Here is a 20314-nt window from a genome sequence, read left to right on the forward strand (position 1 = left end):
TACAATCAACTAGAACTATTTTTACTGTTTTCCAAAGACATTTTGGATTGTGATCTCCCATTTTTTCATGTACCTCCAGTACCATCTCTAAGCTCCTACTCTGCTGCAGCTTGCATATTCTGCAAAGGAAAGAGGAGCTGAGAGACTGCAATACTTCCTCCAGTTCCCCTACAGGTACTCAGTGGGGATGCGAAGACAGCAGAGACTAAGACCATCTGCATCAGTAGTTCCTCCTGACGTGAAAGCAACATCGAGACAAAAACAGACAGAGAAACGGGGTGGAGAGTTGCAGTAAGGACTTAGGAAGGAGTGGGATGATGGGAAGAGAAGGGACAGAATTCACAAAGTCAAGGCAGGCTGTATTTATGAGTGGAGAGGAAACTATGGTGTGTTATAGGTGTTAGAAAATTCTGTCTGTGAGACAAAGAAACGGAGTGTCAGGATGACAGTGGGTATTTGTTGTGTTGTGTTGTGAATGACTAAATACAAACCTGATAATTGGAAGGAAGCTGTGCAAGCGTAAAAGTCTTGTATTTTGGGATGCATCCCCAAACCTGTAAATATGAAAATCCTACACATGTACCTGAAAGGACAGACAGGAAAGCAGTATGTGTGTGCATGGACAATTCACTGGAGAGGCAACACCACTGCGTGTGCAAAACTAACTTTGCAGGGCAGCAGTGTATGCTGTGTACGTGAGAAAGGGGATGAAGTAGGAAGTAGGAGAGTGCCTGAGAAGCTAGAAGAACAATGGGAAAGGGGAACACAAGACAGAGAAGGAACTGACAGAGGGGAAGGAGAGAAAGATTAAAAACATGGGGGAGGATGTACAGTCTGTTGCACAGGCAAGAAAGAGAAAGCGGAGGGAAAGGATCAAACAAGGGACATGTTTGTCACACAGAAAACATGCTTGATGAAAAACAGGTATAAAAATAAGAGATACATTAAGGTTAGAAAAGAATAAAGGAAGTGAGAAGAACAAATTAAAAGAGAGAGAAAAAAAAAGAAGAAATATTTTATTAGTTAACATAAAGTATAAATCCCCAGTGAAGAGATTTAAAGAAAAGACTAGGGCACAACACACTATGGGAAGAACGAGAAATTCCCTGGGGACCAGTGCTGACGATCGGTCCTTTCATATCCTCCCTCTAGACCTCCATTTCAACTCTCCTTCCCAGTGCACACTTTCTTTAAGAACACGTTTGCGTTTCCAGCTACAGCCTGTTTACCTCACTGAACGCTGAACTCCAAATGTCGATGCATGCAAAGTACAACGAGATCTGTTGAGGGCAAGGAAGGCACAAACGCAACTGTTTTCAAAGAAACATACTTTTGAAAAAGAACACAAAAAAGGTGAAAGGTGAAAGTGGAACTTGTAGCGATAAGAGTCGAGTGCTGTCCTAGTCAGCAGTGAGGTGGAGCTGACCTGACAGCTGCTTGCCTTACCTTGGGTGCTCATGAGTGACCAGGCTGTCTTGCTGCAGCTGCTGCAGGGTGAAACTCTCTACGTCGCCTCCATTCAACTGGCGATGTCTCTCCAGGAGTCTTGGAGAGGTTATTTGTGCTCTGCAGTGGTGGAAAAGTAAAGGAAACACAAGAAGAAAAACAGCCTTTTGCCCCTAAAGTGACAAAAGTTTAGGGAAAATCAGGAGTGAAGGAAGCTGGTGCACTGGTGCCAGAGTGAGCACAGCGACACACAAAGTAAGAAAAAATGTGTCAGAGGCTGGGAGGGGCGGAGAGGAAAATGCAAAGATCTGACAGGAAACCAGACTATAAATCTGCTTAGAGTTTAAAAAAACCACATTTCTGCTCCCCAGCAATACAGCCTGTTTGCAAATGACTCTGCATGCAGGTGACAGCTTAGCCCTGAGGTACCACTGTAAGCAAATAAAGAGGCACTTTTGCCCCTTCCCCAGGAAGAGCAGTGGGCAGAGTCGGCAGCAGCACAAACAACTGGCTCAGAAGCAGCAGGTTGTCTCCACTGCCCCACGTCTAGTTCTCCAGGCTTTTAGTGCATGTTTCCCTCGGGCTAAAGGGAACATGCTGAGTGCCAGCCTTGCTGGTGCTGTGCCGCTCTGACCACAAAGCAGCAGCCCTTGCTTCTCAGCGCACAGGCTGGCTAGCAAGCAGGTAGGAAAGAAAAAGGAAGAACCAAACAAAACAGAGTTTCAGGAACAGTTCCAGGCAGAAGGAGTTCTGGGTTTTCCCAAGGTTTCAAAGGCTTTTCAAGAAAGCATCTATTTTATTCATAGCTGCTTTTGCTAAAAAGGTAGTCAATGAGGTTTACTTTATGCAAGCATTAGATTATTTTACAGTTGAATGATACTTTAAACAGTATATTTTCCACATGAAGTCTCTGCTGACATAGAGAACCCGCAGTATCTTGTATTGCTTTAGTGCTGGACTCCAGGCTTAAGGCCACATGTGCAAATCCAGCCACTGGTGGATTTCACGGAGGACACTGACCTGCTGGGCTGCAGGGCTCCACGAGCAAGGCAGCGAGAGCAAAGCCAGGCAAGTCCTTTCCCTTGCTGGTGTCTGAGTCCTGCAGGACCAGGACTCGCCACCACTGCTGGAAACATCCTCCAGTGCTGCTGTCATCTTGCTCAGGGGTCCTCAGCCTGAATCACTTGCATGATGTGCTGGGTCTTGTTCTGCTGTTGCCTATTTGACATCCAGAGGGAAAAGCAGGCATTGCTACTGCTCCCAGTCCCTCCCTGGGCTTTACCCTTTGCACTGGGTAGATACACAACAATGAGGCCTCAGTGGAGTCAGCAATAGGTCTTGGATATGTAAGAATCAGTGGAAAGACCCCTTGAAGTAATGTGTGTGTAACTGGGACGCATGTTTGCAAGGGTGGTTGTGGCTAGAAGCAAACAACTCTGTACATATGTGCATGGGTATGTTTTTATCTCATGGGAGAAACTAACAGAAAGAAAAGTGGAAACACTAGGAATAATTACCATAAGTGACAGCAAGCGATACCTAATTTAGGAATGTGGGAAAGGAAAAAGCATGATGGTAGTAATGGAGTGAGAGAATGAGAAAGGAAAAAAATAGTTAAATAAAGGAAAACACAACAAATGGAAAGTAAGTATAAAAGTACAGTGGAAAAACTATCAAAGGATACAGCAGCATAAAAGACAACAGAATGGAGGAAGTGAGATGATAAAGTGAGAAGACGAAATGTAAAGGAGAAAATACATGGCTCAAAGTGTCATTAAAATAACACTCAAAATCGTTCTTACCAAACTGAAAACCTGAATCCCATGAAACTCATGAGGGAGTTGAACATATTCCAGGCAGCAAAATGCATGTGGCAGCTCTGCACTAATTCTCCCTTAACGTTCCTCTAATTTCACATGTTTGCACCTGTACCTGGACTGGTGACGGCCTCAGTGTAGCCGTAAGGATGATACCGAAAGGGATTATAGAAGGGGTTCTAGCGCTCTGTGTCAAAGGAAGGCAGGAATTTCTGCCTCGCACTGAGCAACAGCAGAACATGCTATGCCCCTACCAATTTTTTTTCCAGTGAGGACTATGCTGTTATGTGCTACTTAAACTCTTGTGCAACCTTACTAAATCTGAACAAACTTGTGAGCTGCATGTGATTTGCGCAGCCAAAAGTCCATCCATGTACAACTGAACGGGTAAGGTTCTGCAGTTTCTGACTGGGGGAAAGCTGGTGATACTTTGGAGAAAAACTGAAATACAGCTGTAAGATTTGTGGCCTACAATTATTCCATCAAAACTGATGTAAGTTATTTCTGAGCCAAGTTTTTTACTGCTTTCACAGAGGAAGCTGATTTGTGCATGCAACAGAGGAACCATTTTAAGCACAACCTGAGAAACTAACTCTGCTGGCAGAAGGCTTTGTGGCTTCACTTCGATTTAAAAACCACAGATCTTTCACACGCAGTTCCTCACCTGAAAGGAAAAACATGCTAGAAATTCAAGTCAAAACTCACCAAGTCTCATTATATTTCTCCTTCTGTCCTTGGATTCTTCAGCAAATAGAGTATCAGACAGCGGACTATAAAACCACCCTCCAGAGCCAAGCAAGGCGTTAGACACTATTTGGTCTTGTTTCTGCTTTTATTTTTGCTCAACGTTGTAGATTACAAACAGCTTTCAAAAAGTACAATAACTGTTTTAAAAAAGATCCCACATTTCCCTGGGCCTAAAGCGACACACTAGAGATGAAACAATTACCCAGTGAAGCCTGAGGAGCTTTAAGGAATCTATCACTGAAACTCAAAGGACCTAAAATTCTGATCACAAAGACCTTGCTGGCAAACTAGGATCTGTCGAGCAGGAACCAGTCATAAATCATGAAGCCACATGTAACTGAGTATCAACTTCCTTTTATAAGAATTTACAATCTTAATCCCAGTTTTCAGTTTTTAAAAATTCTCTCAAGCTATTAAAATGGTCGTGGTTACAGTTCCTTGAGGCTGGCAGACTGAAGGGATGTGTTTCACACAATGTAAGTGTAGAAAATCATTATGTTCTGTTAGGCAACCAAAAAATTCAAGAAAGTCCAGGTGCTCCACCTAAAATACAGGTATATGACAAAAAGCTGCAGGATTTGAATCGAGGCGGGGGGTGGGTGGGTGCTGACTTATATGCAAGGCATAGAACCTGGGCTGCTGGAGTTACGTGTCTGTCAGAGAGTAGCAACAATGGAGACATATAGGAAGTTGAAAACTGGAAAGACACCTGAAATAAGCACTGGAAACATGGTATTGAGACAAAGTCCAAAAAGAGCTTTCCTAAGCAGTCTGGCTGAAAAGAAAAACACTTGGAAGTTTGATTAAACTGTCTTTTGTTATTTTTGACCCATTCCACTCAGGGAAGCAGGACGTTTTCCAATATATTTTTTTTCTTTTCTGGCAAGAAAATGGAAATGCCTTAAAAAGATACCTGTCTCTGTCATTATTTCTTTTTTTATAACCAAAAAAAATCCACTGGAACTTTCAGTTTAGCTAGCTGACCAGTTAAGAGGTAACAATACTGCTTTTCTTTTTTATTTTGTTTTTTCTTTTTATTTGTTTGTTTGTGGTTATAGGTTCTCAGACCTCTTTCATTAAACCTGGTACAAGAAACAACAAATTGCACCTCTGCCTGCAAAGGAGCTCCCCTCACATGAGGCTACCTGGCAGGACGCACCTGGTATCTATGTTGTCTCCCTCTTTCAAAGAGACTTCAGAAAAGGAGAGCGTATTTGGTTCCTTCCAGCTGATCTAATTTTGCAGGATTTGAGCCCTGATGGTAAAACCTGAGTAACAAGTGCATCTTGAGCCCTTTGACGGTGCTGTATCTCTCCCCTTCCTCCAGGCTTTCACTTTGGGATCCTTGCATTAAAAAGCCAGCAAAATTTCAAGGTTATTCTATTAGGGTGATCAAACAATGGAGAATACTTGGCATCTTAGACATCCTTCCACATTGTTTCTGGCCTCCTGAGTATTTTTCTTATAGTGACTTTCATGCCATAACGTTGTTATTGAGGTCTGCAGGGAAAGCTTCTCTTTCTGTCTGTCCCATAGGAATTACCTTACCCAGTGGGAGGTGCTCCTCATACGCCATGACTCCTTACAGAATGCCTTTTTACAGAGTTGATTCATCAGCACTCAGGAGGGCAGACCATAGCTCAGAAATGAAGCTGCTAGAGAGCTTTAAATAGTTGCAGACTGAAGAGCTAAAAAAAATAGTAAATAAATCAGCATCTGGAAGCAAAGAAACACTAAACTGTCCAGCTCTTGATCTGCTGTTCCTTTTCTTCTATTCCCTTCTCCTCCCATGAGAGTCATCCCAGCCCATGAGGAGACTGCCCTTGACTCCTTATCAGTGTAACAGTCCTGAAAGAAAATCCCTGGATACCAGAAACGCATTTCACAAACTAGTGATTTAAGAATTAATATATTGCATTTCTCCTGCATGCCTGAGCACAGTAGCACCGTATATATTGTTAACACAACCCCTCCAACTCTTTAGAGCAAAGAAATAGAAGTATTAAATATTTTCCACATTTTACATATTTTATATTATCAGCCTTGCTCAACTATCCTTAGAGACTATCACTCTTACTTAGAGATGCTCACAATTTATCATTTTTCTCTGGAGATCTGACTTCCAGAACAGAAGTACTTCCCTGTTCAATTCACCAGCCTGTGGATAAGCAGCTGTTAGTGTTCATCTGCCTTTTCTAGGCATTAACATCAAAAATGCCCCTTGATCTTAAAAAGCGACACACAGCAGGGTTTCTTGAACACCTTTGGGGGTAATGGTTTAAATCCAGTAGGGAAATGTTCTTGTCTATAGGTTTATGATACACATTTGAACAGTGTTTCAATTGCCTGAACTATGAAATAAGATGACAGCCAAACATATATCAGTGGGGAACAGAGAGTATAAAGTTCTCGCTTTCATTTGACAGTCTCAGGGCTTACGTATTTTTGCACAAAACGTACAGTCTCTGTCGAGTTCGACAGCATTATGGGATTTATCTGTCTGTGTCGGCTGTTATAATATTCACACTCCTTTTTATGGAATAGTTGGGTTCAAATCCCTTCCAGGAGCGGGGTTGGCAGTCCGCAGCACAGCCCGTAGTGCCTTGCCAAAAGACCAGTCCTCCACGGAAGCAAAGAGCCCAGGTCTACCCTGCCTCCTCTTGGGGCCAAGGGGAAGGAAGCTCCAGACCCTGATGCTCTTTCCAGAAAAGTCAGAGTTAATTTAGTGATTACTTCAACCATTCTCTTTTCATTACACATATATTATTCATCAAAACTGGGTATGAGCCATAGCTCAGGTCCTCACCCTGTTCCTTATGCTCTTAATTATATATCCATAGGGCTTAAAATCCAAGGATCTTTAAACTTCCCAGACAAATGTTTTAGTTTCACAGCAACCAATGAGTTAGATATTCATATCCATACTCAACAGCTGATGAGATGTATGGAGGAGATAAAGGAATACTTATTCCCCCTTAAAAGTAATAAAAATACATTTTTGTTCATACAGTTCAGTTTTTTAAAAATTCTTAAGGATTATTAAAAAAACACCTGGCAAAAGTTAAAAAATCAAGGCAAACACTTGTAAAATAGCATTTTTTCTTATAATAAAGAGGGACAGGAGGGAATCTAATAATCCCTGTTACTGCAAAAAGCTTCAAAAGAGTTCAGATCATTGTCACTAGAAAATATACTGAAAAAATAACTTTGACTCAACAGCTTCTGTTAAAAAATTTTGGAAATAAATTAATCAGTCTCATATCTCATCTTTTTCTTAAAACACAAGGTCATCTTTCCCAACTTATGCGACAGTAGCATTGTCAATATGCATTCTGATTATTAGACTGTGGAGGATTTAACATAGCTGGAATCTGAAGGATAATCTGTCAGATCTGAAATCTAGTAGATGCAAGGAGAGGTGAGTTACTTATTCTTGCCTGTTTGTTTTAAATTGGAAGGATTCTTGTCTTCTTTATAGGTCAACATTTATTCCAATTAAAAACATGTGCATATTTTTAATAGAGACAAATTGAAAACAACTACAAAGTTTTAATGGCTTGCATTCTCCAACAGTGTCTCCCTTTTTATTCTGTACAGCTTTTTCAAAAGCTCAGGAGGAGAACTTGGGCTAAGTGCTGTGCTTAGAGAGACTACATACTTCACAGAAAAGGTAATCTTAGGGTTAATTAAGAATATAAATATGACAATATCTAAAACAAGAATTATATATTAATCCACATAATTTGAATGGTAAGGGGATATGTTCCATAAGTTAAATAGCCAGCAAACACGGCACAGACCTGGCAGTTAAGGACTTTTTAACTTTCATTACAGGTCTTATACAGACATCCTCTGTGATTCACATAATCTAACAGTGCTTCGCTTTTCTCATCTGTAAAGAGAACCATGACATCTTTGAACTTGAAACTGTTATATAAATGAGATGTGTCAAAACCAGAACATGAAACCCCATGTGAGCGTATCATAAGTAAATGTTATAAAAATGAGAATTACTATATTGAGTCAAACCAAAGATCCATCTCTGCCAAAGAACAGAAACTCTATCTTCCTGAGACACAAGTAGGAAGCTGAAACTATCCTTAAGGAAACACGCCTCCTTCTTGGCAAGGAAACCACTGCAGGAACATGAGTTGGTTCATTACAGAGGAGACATAGAAAAGGTTAAAAAACGGGAATTTGCCAAAATCAACTTGGGCTAAGTCAGTAATTTGATGGAAAAGTTATTAGAGACCAGAGGTCAGACTGAGATATTACCATGTTGTTACGCCTTATTTCTCCTTATTGTTTCTTTTAAATAGATCAAGATTTAGCCAACATCATATGCACAGGTATTCTGCTCAAACAGCAGCCACCACGTCTGAGAGCAGAGGTTTCAGAGGCAGGTTACAAACATGCCAAGTGTTCTGAGCAAGGGACAGGAACGCCTTCTGAAGCAGGAGCCGTGTAGCATTGGAAAATTGGGCAGAAGCAGCAGGTAGTGGAGAATTCTTGAGAGTTTTTTAACAGCCTGTTAGACTGAACTGGCCTGCGTGGCTTATAGCACAGCCCTGAGCTTATAGAAATGTCAATGTTATACTCGATTGGTACGTGTGATTTCTCTATGACTTGTTACTTATAAATGATGTTTTCATCTGTGAGTGTATTTGTTCTTCCAGGCTCTCATGTTCATTTTTCTCTTAACTGTGTAGTTCCCAAGGGAAGAATGCTAAATATTCTCGTAGAAGAGCTCTTAAGATGCATATAAATAGTGGTCATATATCACTGGAGATTTTACATATGTGAGATTAAACATAGCCATAAACCTATATGACTGCTATTTATTGATCCATAAATGAATACCTGGGTTTGCATTTTTAATATTTCTCTTTGAAACAATGGTATGGATTTCTGGAAGCTATGCTTTCTCACTGCATGTCAACTCTGTGTTAGAATATTAAATACTTTTACATCTATATATAGGACTTTCATTTCACTTCATTCCAATACTCATATACCTGCACACATTACAGGCTATAAACTTTGTAATAAACAGTAATTCACTTATTCATGGAATTACTTCTGATGCACCTGATGTAATAGAATGCAGATACCACATATCAAAATAAGTAATAGAAATTAAATTAATTTTAGTATACATAGGCTGAGTCTAGGTTTTTATCTGTAGATCCAAATTGCCACAATTGTAATAATTTCTTAAATTTATTACATTAATAGCTAATGATCTGTAATAAAACTGAAGTCTGATTTTACGAGACATTGCACTAATTACCGGGTTCAATGTGCAAGTTACCTGATCCTTGTGTAAAATGCACGAGACCACCGCTAAGCTTGCTGACCCCCACTCCTTCACAGAAGTATGCCTGTGTTATATTTTGTGTGTAGGAGGGAAAGAACATAGAGGTGGTCACAGTCCTTTCATATAAGAGTTTAATCTAGAAAAAAAATAATTGTCTAAAATTTACAGCAGTGCATAGTGTCCTTTGAGTTTAAAAAGTTTTGGAGAAAAAAAAAGAATCAATATTGTTTATTTCTGAAAAGACATCAAATTATGTGTTTATCCTATTTTAGCTCACCAAAATATAAAATCGGCTTAGAAACTTTTAGGCTTAAACTTCCAAGTGAGTAAAACCCATAAATTTTAAGAAACCCCAGTGACTCCTAAATTGGACGTGGAGACAAAGCAGCAATAATCTTGAGTATTGACAGAAATTATATTAGGATTATAATATTAGGATTTAGGGAACTGTATATTCCCCCTGCAACTACTGCATCAAATTCTTATCCTTACATGATGACACCAAGTCTATTCTGTATTCTATCATGGATCTGTTGAGCTCTTTCTCTACTCCAATATAATTGAGGAATTTAACTGTAACTCACACTAATCCTGAAGATTTATCCACAATGAAATAGTTATTTCTCAAAATACACCGTCATACAGTCTTTTACTAATTACACACCTGTTGTTAGAGAGTTGCCTTCCTTTCTCCTGCATAAAGTCATGCATGTCTTAAGCTGCAGGTTATTTTATTTCTCTGATCATGAAAAATGAATGTGTGTGTGGGAGTATATTTGCTTTCACTGTATTTAACAGCTCACTAATAGGTGGTTCAAGGTTTTTTTAGCATCATCCACTTAACAAACAGGACAGAAAGCTTCCTTCAAGAATGCTCAGTAACCCATTTCTAGCTGTGCTAGCTTCCCAAGGAAAAAGTCAAGCGTTTGAACAATAGTATGGTTTGGGTCTTGAGAGACTAACACATTGACGACAGGTTGTCATGAAGGCTGAGAGGGAAGGTACTCAGAAAACTGTCCATCTTCTACTAGCAGTTTCCTAGTAAGCGTTCTCTGAAATCATTGTCTATTCTGTTCTTATAGAACCTGACTCTGGTGACTGCTAGATCTAAGACGCTCATAAAATGTCAGAAGGAGAGCTTGAAATAGAGAAGCTGATTTTTTTTCCAGCTTTTAGTTTTAGAAATTTTTTAATATAAATATTTATTTCAGTAATAGTACATTCTTAAACGAAATATATTATTTCCAATATGGGAATGAATTCAAAAGTAAATAAATAAATAAAAAAAAAAAAAGTGGGGGCCTGAGGCGATTAAAATGGACTGTTTTCATGCCTGAGGTTGGGGGTTAGAGTCCAGCAGAGCTTAAGCACCTCAAGGTCCACTTTCAGGAAGCACAACGCTACAGAAAAACATGAAGTCCTTGCCTGGCTCTTAGACCACGTGCAGGAAAGAAGAGTGGGAAAGGCAGAACCGCGACCCACTCCTGAAATTGAAATAAACTACTGCACAAACCCTGTACAGGCATCAGCAGCTGCCCTTCCATGAGACCCCTGAAACAAACTGTGGTTTAGTATATGGCTGTATCCGAGTCCAGCTTTGTCCAGCACAATATTTCTGGTCATCTCTTCAATGTGTGACTGGATGTCTTGAACATTTGTAACTTACTTAAAATTGCTACTCACTGGAGGATCCCTGTATGCTTTTAAAACTTGCATATTTACTTTAAAGTGTGCTGTAGTACACGCAAAATTAAGTTTGATAGGTAATATCTTACTGTAATAGTGAGCATACATACAATATTGTCTGCACAAAGAGTTAACATGACAGTAAAAGACAGACTGCAATTTTCTGGAACCTAATGGAGGATGAGAAAGCGGGTGGGTAATCCTCCATATAGGGGTATAATCCCATTTATTTTTTAATACAGAAAGTCTAGCAAATGCTTCACATCTGGACACAGTCTGTGTACGGAAATACTAGCAAAGTAATTAGGTAATAATGTAATGAACAGGCAGGATTTGGAGACAAGAGAGGAGCAGTGAAGATGGGTACATGTGTTTCAGGAAGCTTAACTCTTTGCAAAGATAAATGTACAAGCCGTTAGTAACCAGCAGATTAAGATCTCCTGGCCAAAAAGCTGCAGCTCTCCAGTTCTGTGTAGACAAGGAAACAAAAAACTCATGGAAAAGGAAGGGTAGTGAAATTGTCTTACAACTGTTTCATACATATCAAACACTGCTCTGGTTCCAAAACTCTACAGCAGTCACTGGTCTAAGGCGTGCATGAGAAATACTCTAGTACTTGATGGCTTCATAGAGAAGAACAGAGATGACAATGAAGAAGAAGAGGAAGCTCTTAATATAGAATCTGCAGGGAGTCAAAAAATTGTCCATGAATATTGCATTTGAGATGATGAAAGCGAAAGGACAGAACAGAAACCCAAACCTTGGGCACAGAGTGTCAGGAGAACGGGCTGCTGAGCAGCTGCAGAAGAATCAGTAACAGTGCAAGTAAAAACATGCAGACAATGGGGGAGATGTTGTATGAATTTCTTGAAACAGACCAGGAATTAGTTCACATTTCTGAAGACAGTGGTAGTATTCTGCTTTCAGCAAAACCCAAGAAATAGACATTTGCTATAAATAGTACTGTACACTTCTATAAGCCCTTCATCTGAGGTTCTCAAGTTACTCTTTTTTCCAAAGAAAGCAGCTCAGTAATACTGACCTACACATAGAGAAAAAAACAGGACTTGAAATTTTACAGAACAGGCACAGACATTCTCACTACAAGCGAACAAGAAGTGCCCTTATAAGACAGCACCACTTGATCCTTATTACGCTAAAATAAAGGTCCAACCTTTTTTCCATATGGGAAACCATCATGGATGCCTTAGGTATAAGAAACAAAACCAGTATGATAGTAGGTAAATAAAGGCCTAGTAAAGATGAATTAACAAGAAAAAGTAGGGAGAAAGATTAAGATGATGATATAATGCTTTCAGTAGAGACTTTCACTTTGCTGAGTCTAGTCCAAACTGACAGCCCTGGCTGGAAGCTAAAACTCAAGTGTTCAGAGGAGCAAAGAAGGAGAGCTCACTTTTATTTTTTGCTGAGTTGAAAAGTGTCACTTTTCATTTTGTTTTTATAGTTGCTGGAGACCATTACTGCTCACCCTATACTGGCTTTCCCTGCCCTGGAGAAAGTAAATGACATCTGAGAATGCAGTAACTGTGTGGTTTATCAGCTCATTACATGGTACCCCTACAAAACTCCTGCAGGCTCATCTGTAACATTTTAGCTTTACATCACTTGGATGAATCAGTGTACCAGGGACAGCTACTTTTGTTTATATAAATCTCAACAATTTTACAATAGGGAAGCAGGAGCACAATGTCTGCTATGACAAGCCTAGAGGAAAGCATGATCATTACAGGAGACCTTGTAGGAACTTGCTGTCCTTGAAGAGAGGAGGGCTGAGAGAAGTATCAGGATATGTAGTGGAACGTGTACATGGTATGGACACCGGGAAAATGTTGTTTCTGGAATAAGACATATACGTTCTTTTTAGTTGAATTCAGAATGTCTCCATATGCTGTGAGGAGGTGGAGGTAATACAGTAAGGAAGAATTCTTTCTGGCATAACCCCGAGAGAATAGAAAGGGGCACTACAAAGAACCACTGCTTTTGATTTTAGAATTTAGATTAACCCACTGTGAGACTTTCAATGGAGGAGACAACTTGGGTATGATAGCACCACTTTTTTTTTTTTTTTTTCTTCTTCTTCTTCTTTTTTTTCCCCCTAATGAATACCCAGCACTCCTGTGGAAGGGAAAAGGAAGAAGAGGCAGCACCCAGTTATGCTGCTGGAATGGTCAGAAGCAAAGGGTAACAAATTCTGTCATGGTGCAGAAGAGAGTAAAAGAAAATAAGAATAAGCATCTTCTATAGGTTCAGCGACTGAATAATATCAGGGTTGTAAAATCAGAGATTGTAGGATCAATGCATAAACACAACCTGCTGCTCTGCAGCTATCTGTAATTGAAGTAGTTGGCAACTGTCCCTAAATACGCGCAATATTGCAATAATTAAGGAAGAAGATTAAGACAAAGTTAGCCTTCTGGATGTCAATTCTGCAAAGTCTCATATAGGTACTTCCCCTTTCATACTGTGAACAGGCCTACTGGAGAATCAGTGCATAAAAATTAAGGCCATAAATAGGACTTTGCAGAATTAGGATCAAGGTTTGTATTTTAAATCCCATGTTAATCCAGGAAATTGGCTTCATGAGAAAGACATGAGAAAAAAAGTAGCCTGCAAAGCATATTCTGTGAATTCTAAGATCCTAGATCCTACACAACCTGCACTATGATTAGCATTCCTGGTCTCAGAATCATATAATTGTTTAAGTTGGAATAGACATTTAAGACTGCACCCAGTTGTTAGCCTAGCACTGCCAACTCCACCATTAAACCATGTCCCCAAGTGCCACATCAATACGTCTTTTAAATACCTCCATGCATGGTGACTAAACCACTTCCCTGGGCAGCCCAGTTGCAGTGCCTGACAACCATTTCAGTGAAGATACTTTTCCTAATATCCAATCACTTGTCCTGTCATTTGTTACTTGGGAGAAGAAACCAACACCAAGAAGAAACCAACACCTACCCCCATGTTGCTACAGCCCCTGTCAGGCAGCTGGAGGGAGCGATCAGGTCCCCCCCGAGCCCCCTGATCTCCAGGCTGACCCCTCCCAGCTCCCCCAGCCGCTCCCCACAGGGCTTGTGCCCCAGCCCCTTCCCGGCTCTGGACACGCTCCAGCCCCTCCACGTCCCCCTGGCAGTGAGGGGCCACAGCTGAGCCCAGGGTTCGAGGGGCGGCCGCACCAGTGCCCCCAGTGCAGGGGGACGGGCGCTGCCCTGGCCCTGCTGGCCACGCTGGTTCGGGTACCAGCCAGGATGCCCTTGGCCTATATATTCAAATAGTTAATGACTTCAAACATACAAAAAGTACTAAAAATAAAACCCAGAAAATTTAAATGGAATGGTTTTAGAGTTTACAAACTCATAGGAGCTAACAGAGTCAGAATCAAAAGTGAATGTTTAGTGTTTGTATAAATTGAAAGGTGGATTAAAATATACTTCTGCTCATTTCTGTTGTATTTACTACCTATGAAATTATTATACCTGTCTCTTTGTGAGATTTTTTTTCCCTCCTCCCCAACTGCCCTACTCTTCTCCTTGTTCCTGCATGAAAAGAGACAATTCCATTCCTTAGTTCCCATGCAAAATCATATGAAAGAGATTTGGGGTTATTTAAGGTAACTTTGCCTCCAAATCAAGGTCCTTCTTTATTTCCCAGTGCTAACTCAGGAAAGCCGGCAATGATCTGCAAACATGAAACCAGAGAACATACATACACTTTGCAATTTCTAACTTATTCTCATATATGCCTTGTCACTTGCAGCATTTGCTGTCTCCAATCTTCCCAAAAAACAGCTGTACAAGTGTTTCAGCTGCCTTGGTATTACTTGCTTCTTTCTATCTGCACTCACGACACTGATTTATTCAGCCACTGAGTGGGCTTCCCGGTTTGGGCTAGGAGGGCTGGCACCAGGTCTCCTTTCACAAGCAAAACACTTGCATAATCCCCAGTACAAGGCCCTCAGCTCTTACTTGCACCTGATGTGCCAGTTCTACCTGACAGTGTGAACAGAAACAAAAAGTCTAGATCGCAAAGTCTGTGAGTGCAGTTGTTTCCATACCACAAGCAAATTAAAGCAAACACGACCTCCCTCTCCCCCTCGCAGTGGTCACACTGCCCACTGTACCAAACAGGTCTGACAGCTGTACCGTGCGTTGCTATTTCAAAGACTTCATTACTTTTACAAAATATGTTGCAGCACATTTAGCAATGTACTGTGAAGGATTATAAATAATTAAAACTAAACCATTCGTGTCAGAAATAAATGAACAAAGCCCATTTTGCAATGCAGCATCCCTGATTTATTTTTATTGCATTCATTTAGAGAATTTGTTAATTCACAAAACCCAGCAGTCCACACAGTGAGTCTCCAAAATGTTAGGGAATGCTAGTGAGGTTGTCTTCTCTTTAGGCTCATAAAGGAACAGATCACTTTGGATCAATAAAAACCATACAGAATAGAGAAATTTAACAACCAACTGCTTCTGGATTTCGTCCTGTGTTTTCCAAGTGTAAGCTATTTGAACATCTCTTTTCAAGAACTTATCTGCAATTTGCATTTGCATAGGGGCACAAAATATACAGAATCACACTTCAGTTAGAAGTAGTTTTAAATACAGCTATGGCTAATACCCACACCTTGAAAGTCTGGTACTATCTTGGCTGCTTGTTTGCCAGCATCATAAGTAACACTGCTTCTTTTTAAAGTTTTAGTTTTACAAGATATGGATTTCTTTTGGGGGTCTAGGTTATGGCAGTGGTGGTCAGACACTCCTCTCTTATGGCTGTGCTACTGTCATTGTCTGTATCACCGATACACTTTACAAGAGAGCCATAATCAAATGTAGGAAAGGATAAATAAGCATACCACCTCAGAACTACTGCTAGTAACATAAAGCCATACACTAAAAAAAATAATACTTTTTTGCATCATCACATTTTTAAAGAGTTTCTGGGGAGAGACGTATGCAAACCTATAGCCAAATTCCTACATTAAATACTGAAAGAATTAATTCCTCAAAATTAATAAAATCATAATGAGCTTTGACTATTTAAAACTATTTTAGAACAAATATACATGCATCTCTGGCAAAATAAAATCCTGGAATAATCTTGGACCCTTCCAACTCCATTTCAACACAAACCCAGGTTTCTCTTTACAGCCAGACCCTGACAGCAATGGACTCCTGGAACAGAAAGAGCTCGTTGGGCTTTCTTTCCTGGAAGAATGCCCAAGAAAGCTGGGAAGCACAGACTTAGGTGAGACCCATGAGCAAGCAGAACATTCACCTCTCAAGTATCTTTTCCTATTATTCTGTCAGGAAAAATTTCCAAACTCCAGGGTATATTTTTAATACTACGATTAAATTAATTCATACTATTTCAGTATTAATTATACTACAACATTTTGCAACTACTGCAGAGTTATCTTCAGTACAATTTCATAGGTTTATTGATTGTGTGTCAATATTTTAATTACAAACAGTTTCACAGACAGAATATTTTAAGTCTTTCATAAGGTGTGTATGAGCTACTCTGGGCTATCGGGTTTTTTGCCATTTAAAGAGGAAATATATTCTCAGAAATTAAAATGGATTTGGACAGGTAAGAAAGCAAAGGTTTTGCTTCTACTCTGTTCTATTTATTCTGCACTGCTCTGTTCCATTTCCATGCATTTCACAAGGCTGAAAGTGGAGACATTTGTAGACCCAAGTCACTGCACTTTTCCAGCACTTTCCCTGCTCATGGAACTGTAGTGTACCCTTCCCTGAATTTCAAGTGCACCGCAGAACTTAGTGGAATTAGTCTTGCTACCTTATCACAGCAGAAACACCTATAAAAATGAACAGGGTGCAAAATTAGGCACCATATCCTTTAATTCTGAAAACAATTGCGATCATGCAGCTCCTTGATACCTGGGCAAAATCCCAATTACAGGTGCACTGCTCCCTAGAGTGAATATTTGCATATGTAGCCCTACAATCTGCAGAGTGTACTCAATCTTGCAGAAAAAGGACTTTGAGAAAAATTTATTCCTCGCTGAAGTGAGTACAAATGCTCCACAGTGAAGGGGGCTTTTCTGCTATGCAATGGGGTGGTTTATGCAAGGAGATTCAAAGCAATGAGCATTTTATGAGTTAAAATGTAAGGAGACTGGAGGAAGCAGATCATCTGCTCTAATTCATAGTGAGAAAGAAACTTCTGCATAGTCTCCATTGCGAAAGTCTTCATGGAGGAGCACTGAGCTCACTTGAATCTCTCTCAGCAAGAAACGCCTGTGTCCATGCCGCCACAGCCAGGGCTCAATACAGCTCGCTTCGAAGCTAGAAATAAATTTCCCTTGTGTTCACGACAGGAGCATGCATTTACTGAGTGTGGAGTCTGGCTTCTCCCTTAGGGTACTACACTCAAGGTCTGAACTTATGCACATAAAGATGATTGGAGTAGAATAATAATTATGTATGAACTGGATTTATTTTATTTTTTCTAAGCCATTATTTAATACAATAGGCAGTGCAGAAACTAAGAACCTAATACAATAATTTCTGCTGTGTATCACATGTTTATCTGGCTGAAAATGTAAAAATGTCAGAATGCATGAAGTATATCAGAAGTGTCACCAGGCCTCTTTGGTATGCAACAGAGCACTGGAGAAGTAATTTTATTTAAAAAAAACAGCCAACACTTTACTCCAAATTACATTTTTCCTACTATACCTTCAGTACTCAACAGCTAGTTGTTTGTTTTTTTTTAAATCCTGACTGATGTTTAGATATTTATAGGTAGTACAAACCAAATTATTAACAAGACTCAGATCTGGACCGAGATGTAAATATGCACAACAGCTTTAACCTGAGCAAGCTTGTCATACCTAAGCTTTTCAACAAATTTGAACAGTTAGGGTGCCTTCCAGCTTTTACCAGAGAAACACCTCTGATACCTGTTTTGAGTTGACTAATGCTGCAGAGACTGAAATCTTCTCAGAGGACCTGTTTTTCAACAAATGCTACCCAGTTTTAACCTTGAATGCCCCTTTTATTTGGTATCACTTTCTACTTTATACATAATAATCATCTGAGGGAAGCAGCTACAGAGGATCTACTGTGGTCACCTGAGTACTGTAGGTTTTTTTATAAATGTGAACTTTGTCAGGCATTGCAGTTCAATTTTGGTCTTGGGGAAACACAGTTATGTTGCTGTGATAGTTAAATGATGCAACAACATTTGAACCTGTAACAAGTACAGCAGAATATGTGACTCTTCACCTTCAGCTAGAGAATCAGCTCTGCCAGCAAACGGGCAGTCAGTCAACGGGCAGGTATCACACCAGGGCTTTCCAGTGCCCTTCAAGCACAGCTCAGATCCCACTTGCTTACAAAGGCAGGGCTGAAAGGGAGAGCTCCGTAAGTAAGACCATGAACACAAACTGGAGCTGGAGGACTGGCTACCCAGCACCAGGCTGGGATGCAGAAGACACTGACTGTTCAAGTTACACTGAGACTTAAGTCTGTTATATTTATTCAAGAATGCCTTAGCATTAAAGCAACAGGCAGCAGTGTATTAACAATCACGACTTTATTATTGAAGAAACACTATTTAAATCACCCCCTTTATCTATTAAAACATTACCAAAAATCCCCAATAAGTAATCTGCATTTCACAAATGATGGTGACCTAGGTCTTCTGTTGCTACAAGCATAACTTGCTTTAGGGCAATGGGCTCTTAACAACCATCAGTTTACAGCAAATGAACATTTATCTGATTTTTTTATTTTATTGTATTGTATTTCTGTAATGGTGCTTGAAATTAACATTTTTAGTCTATTTTTTTCCACTCTTTTTTGATCATTAATGTAGTAAATTATACCAGCAAAATGAGTACAACAGTTCCATCTATGTTCTAAAAACCTATTAAGTGTCTGAGTAGAAACTGTGTAGCATTTTGAGGTTGACTGTCTTATTTCTAAGGTCATACTTGGGCCTATTGACCTAAACCAAACTGACTCCAACTCAAATATTCACAAGAAAAATCCTATCAAATTAAAAGCATAAAGTGAAAGAGGAAAAAAGAGCCTAGACACACAGTTACATCATCAAAGCTAAAATAATCTATAAGTAGTCAAAGTGTTTCAATGACATCCACAGGCTCTCTTCCTGTGAGGCCCCTATTGTATTCTTCAGATTAAAAAAGCCTCGCAAGTTGAGGTATTCAGCAAGCTGCTGGATATAATTTATCTTGCTTTAATTTATTAGAACATGTCTCTATATCACTGTTCTTATTTTAACAAAGAGGTTTTTAAATTGGGAAAACTAAATGTATATTTAATTTATTTCAGCCAGTAAAGAATCCTTGAGAAAATCAATTTCCATTTATAAAAGTATCCCAGTAGGTTGCATGTCCCATTACTGCAGTATTGTACCTCTTACATCCAGTTTTATGTGACATATGGTATCATTTCTTTTCCATGATTCTATTACTTTTGGAAAACTATGTTAAAAACATCATTATAAATGTAACATATCTGACAAAGCTGTGAAAATCAAAGTTTGCGCTGATCACTGGCAGTTTTGGTTGTACATCTGATAAGGGATTCATATATTTTCATATTTCTGCTGTCATATGACCAAGCAAACTTCTTATAGTTCACCCTCACAACTACTGAGATATTACCAACAGTACTATTTCTAATCTGCTAAGGCATGAAGCAATTCCATACTGCTGCTTTTTTACTTAATCAGAAATTTCCACCAAAACCAATGCTTTTTTCCTGGTGTATAGTTAATTTCTTAATCAAGTGACACTATTTAAATGTCTATAATGGATACCCTAAAGCTGAACCAGTGACAGATTTAAAATCTACTGTTTTGCAAAGTGTAGGATCTCAAAACGTGTACTTCATCCTCATAGACAGCTGGGAATCAACAATATCAAAATCTTCACTTTAATATTACGGTAATGGACTGAACATAAGTTAGTGGGGCTGGTTGTCCTGTACACGGGAAGACTTGCAAAACTCACATTGGGTTCCCCTACTCACAAGCTGAGCAACCGCTGAAACTGTTCCTCGGAACCACACTTACCTAGATCCTAGCACTGATAAACGTCACATTAACATGCTTAGGTAGCAGCAGTTATTCTAGTCCACAACTGGATGAGCAGTTCCCCTCCAAGGTGATGTACTCAAAAAGTAAAAGGTTCCATCTCACCCTTCCCTACCTGAAGTCCATTTCCCCATGCTTAGTTCAAGGAGTGTGATTTTGTGTTCGGTTCATTTATTTATTT

At 39.7% G+C, this 20314-nt stretch overlaps 1 protein-coding gene across 2 annotated transcripts in view; it reads right to left on the reverse strand.

Annotated features, from left to right (window-relative positions):
• Nucleotides 1–1811, reverse strand: part of CARD11 (caspase recruitment domain family member 11) — a 46847-nt gene extending 45036 nt beyond the window's left edge. Inside the window, exon 1 of one of the 2 annotated variants that reach the window (XM_056334302.1) lies at nucleotides 1447–1811. Coding sequence is in view for 1 of the 2 variants with exons in the window: in XM_056334301.1 (XP_056190276.1) it covers nucleotides 1447–1459 (13 nt within the window). In the remaining variant the exon portion in view is untranslated. The remainder of the gene's footprint in view (nucleotides 1–1446) is intronic. The other variant, XM_056334301.1, reaches the window with a different exon arrangement.
• Nucleotides 1812–20314: the final 18503 nt, after the last annotated feature.

This window comes from Falco biarmicus, chromosome 4, assembly GCF_023638135.1.
Source record: "Falco biarmicus isolate bFalBia1 chromosome 4, bFalBia1.pri, whole genome shotgun sequence".
Taxonomy (NCBI): domain Eukaryota; kingdom Metazoa; phylum Chordata; class Aves; order Falconiformes; family Falconidae; genus Falco; species Falco biarmicus.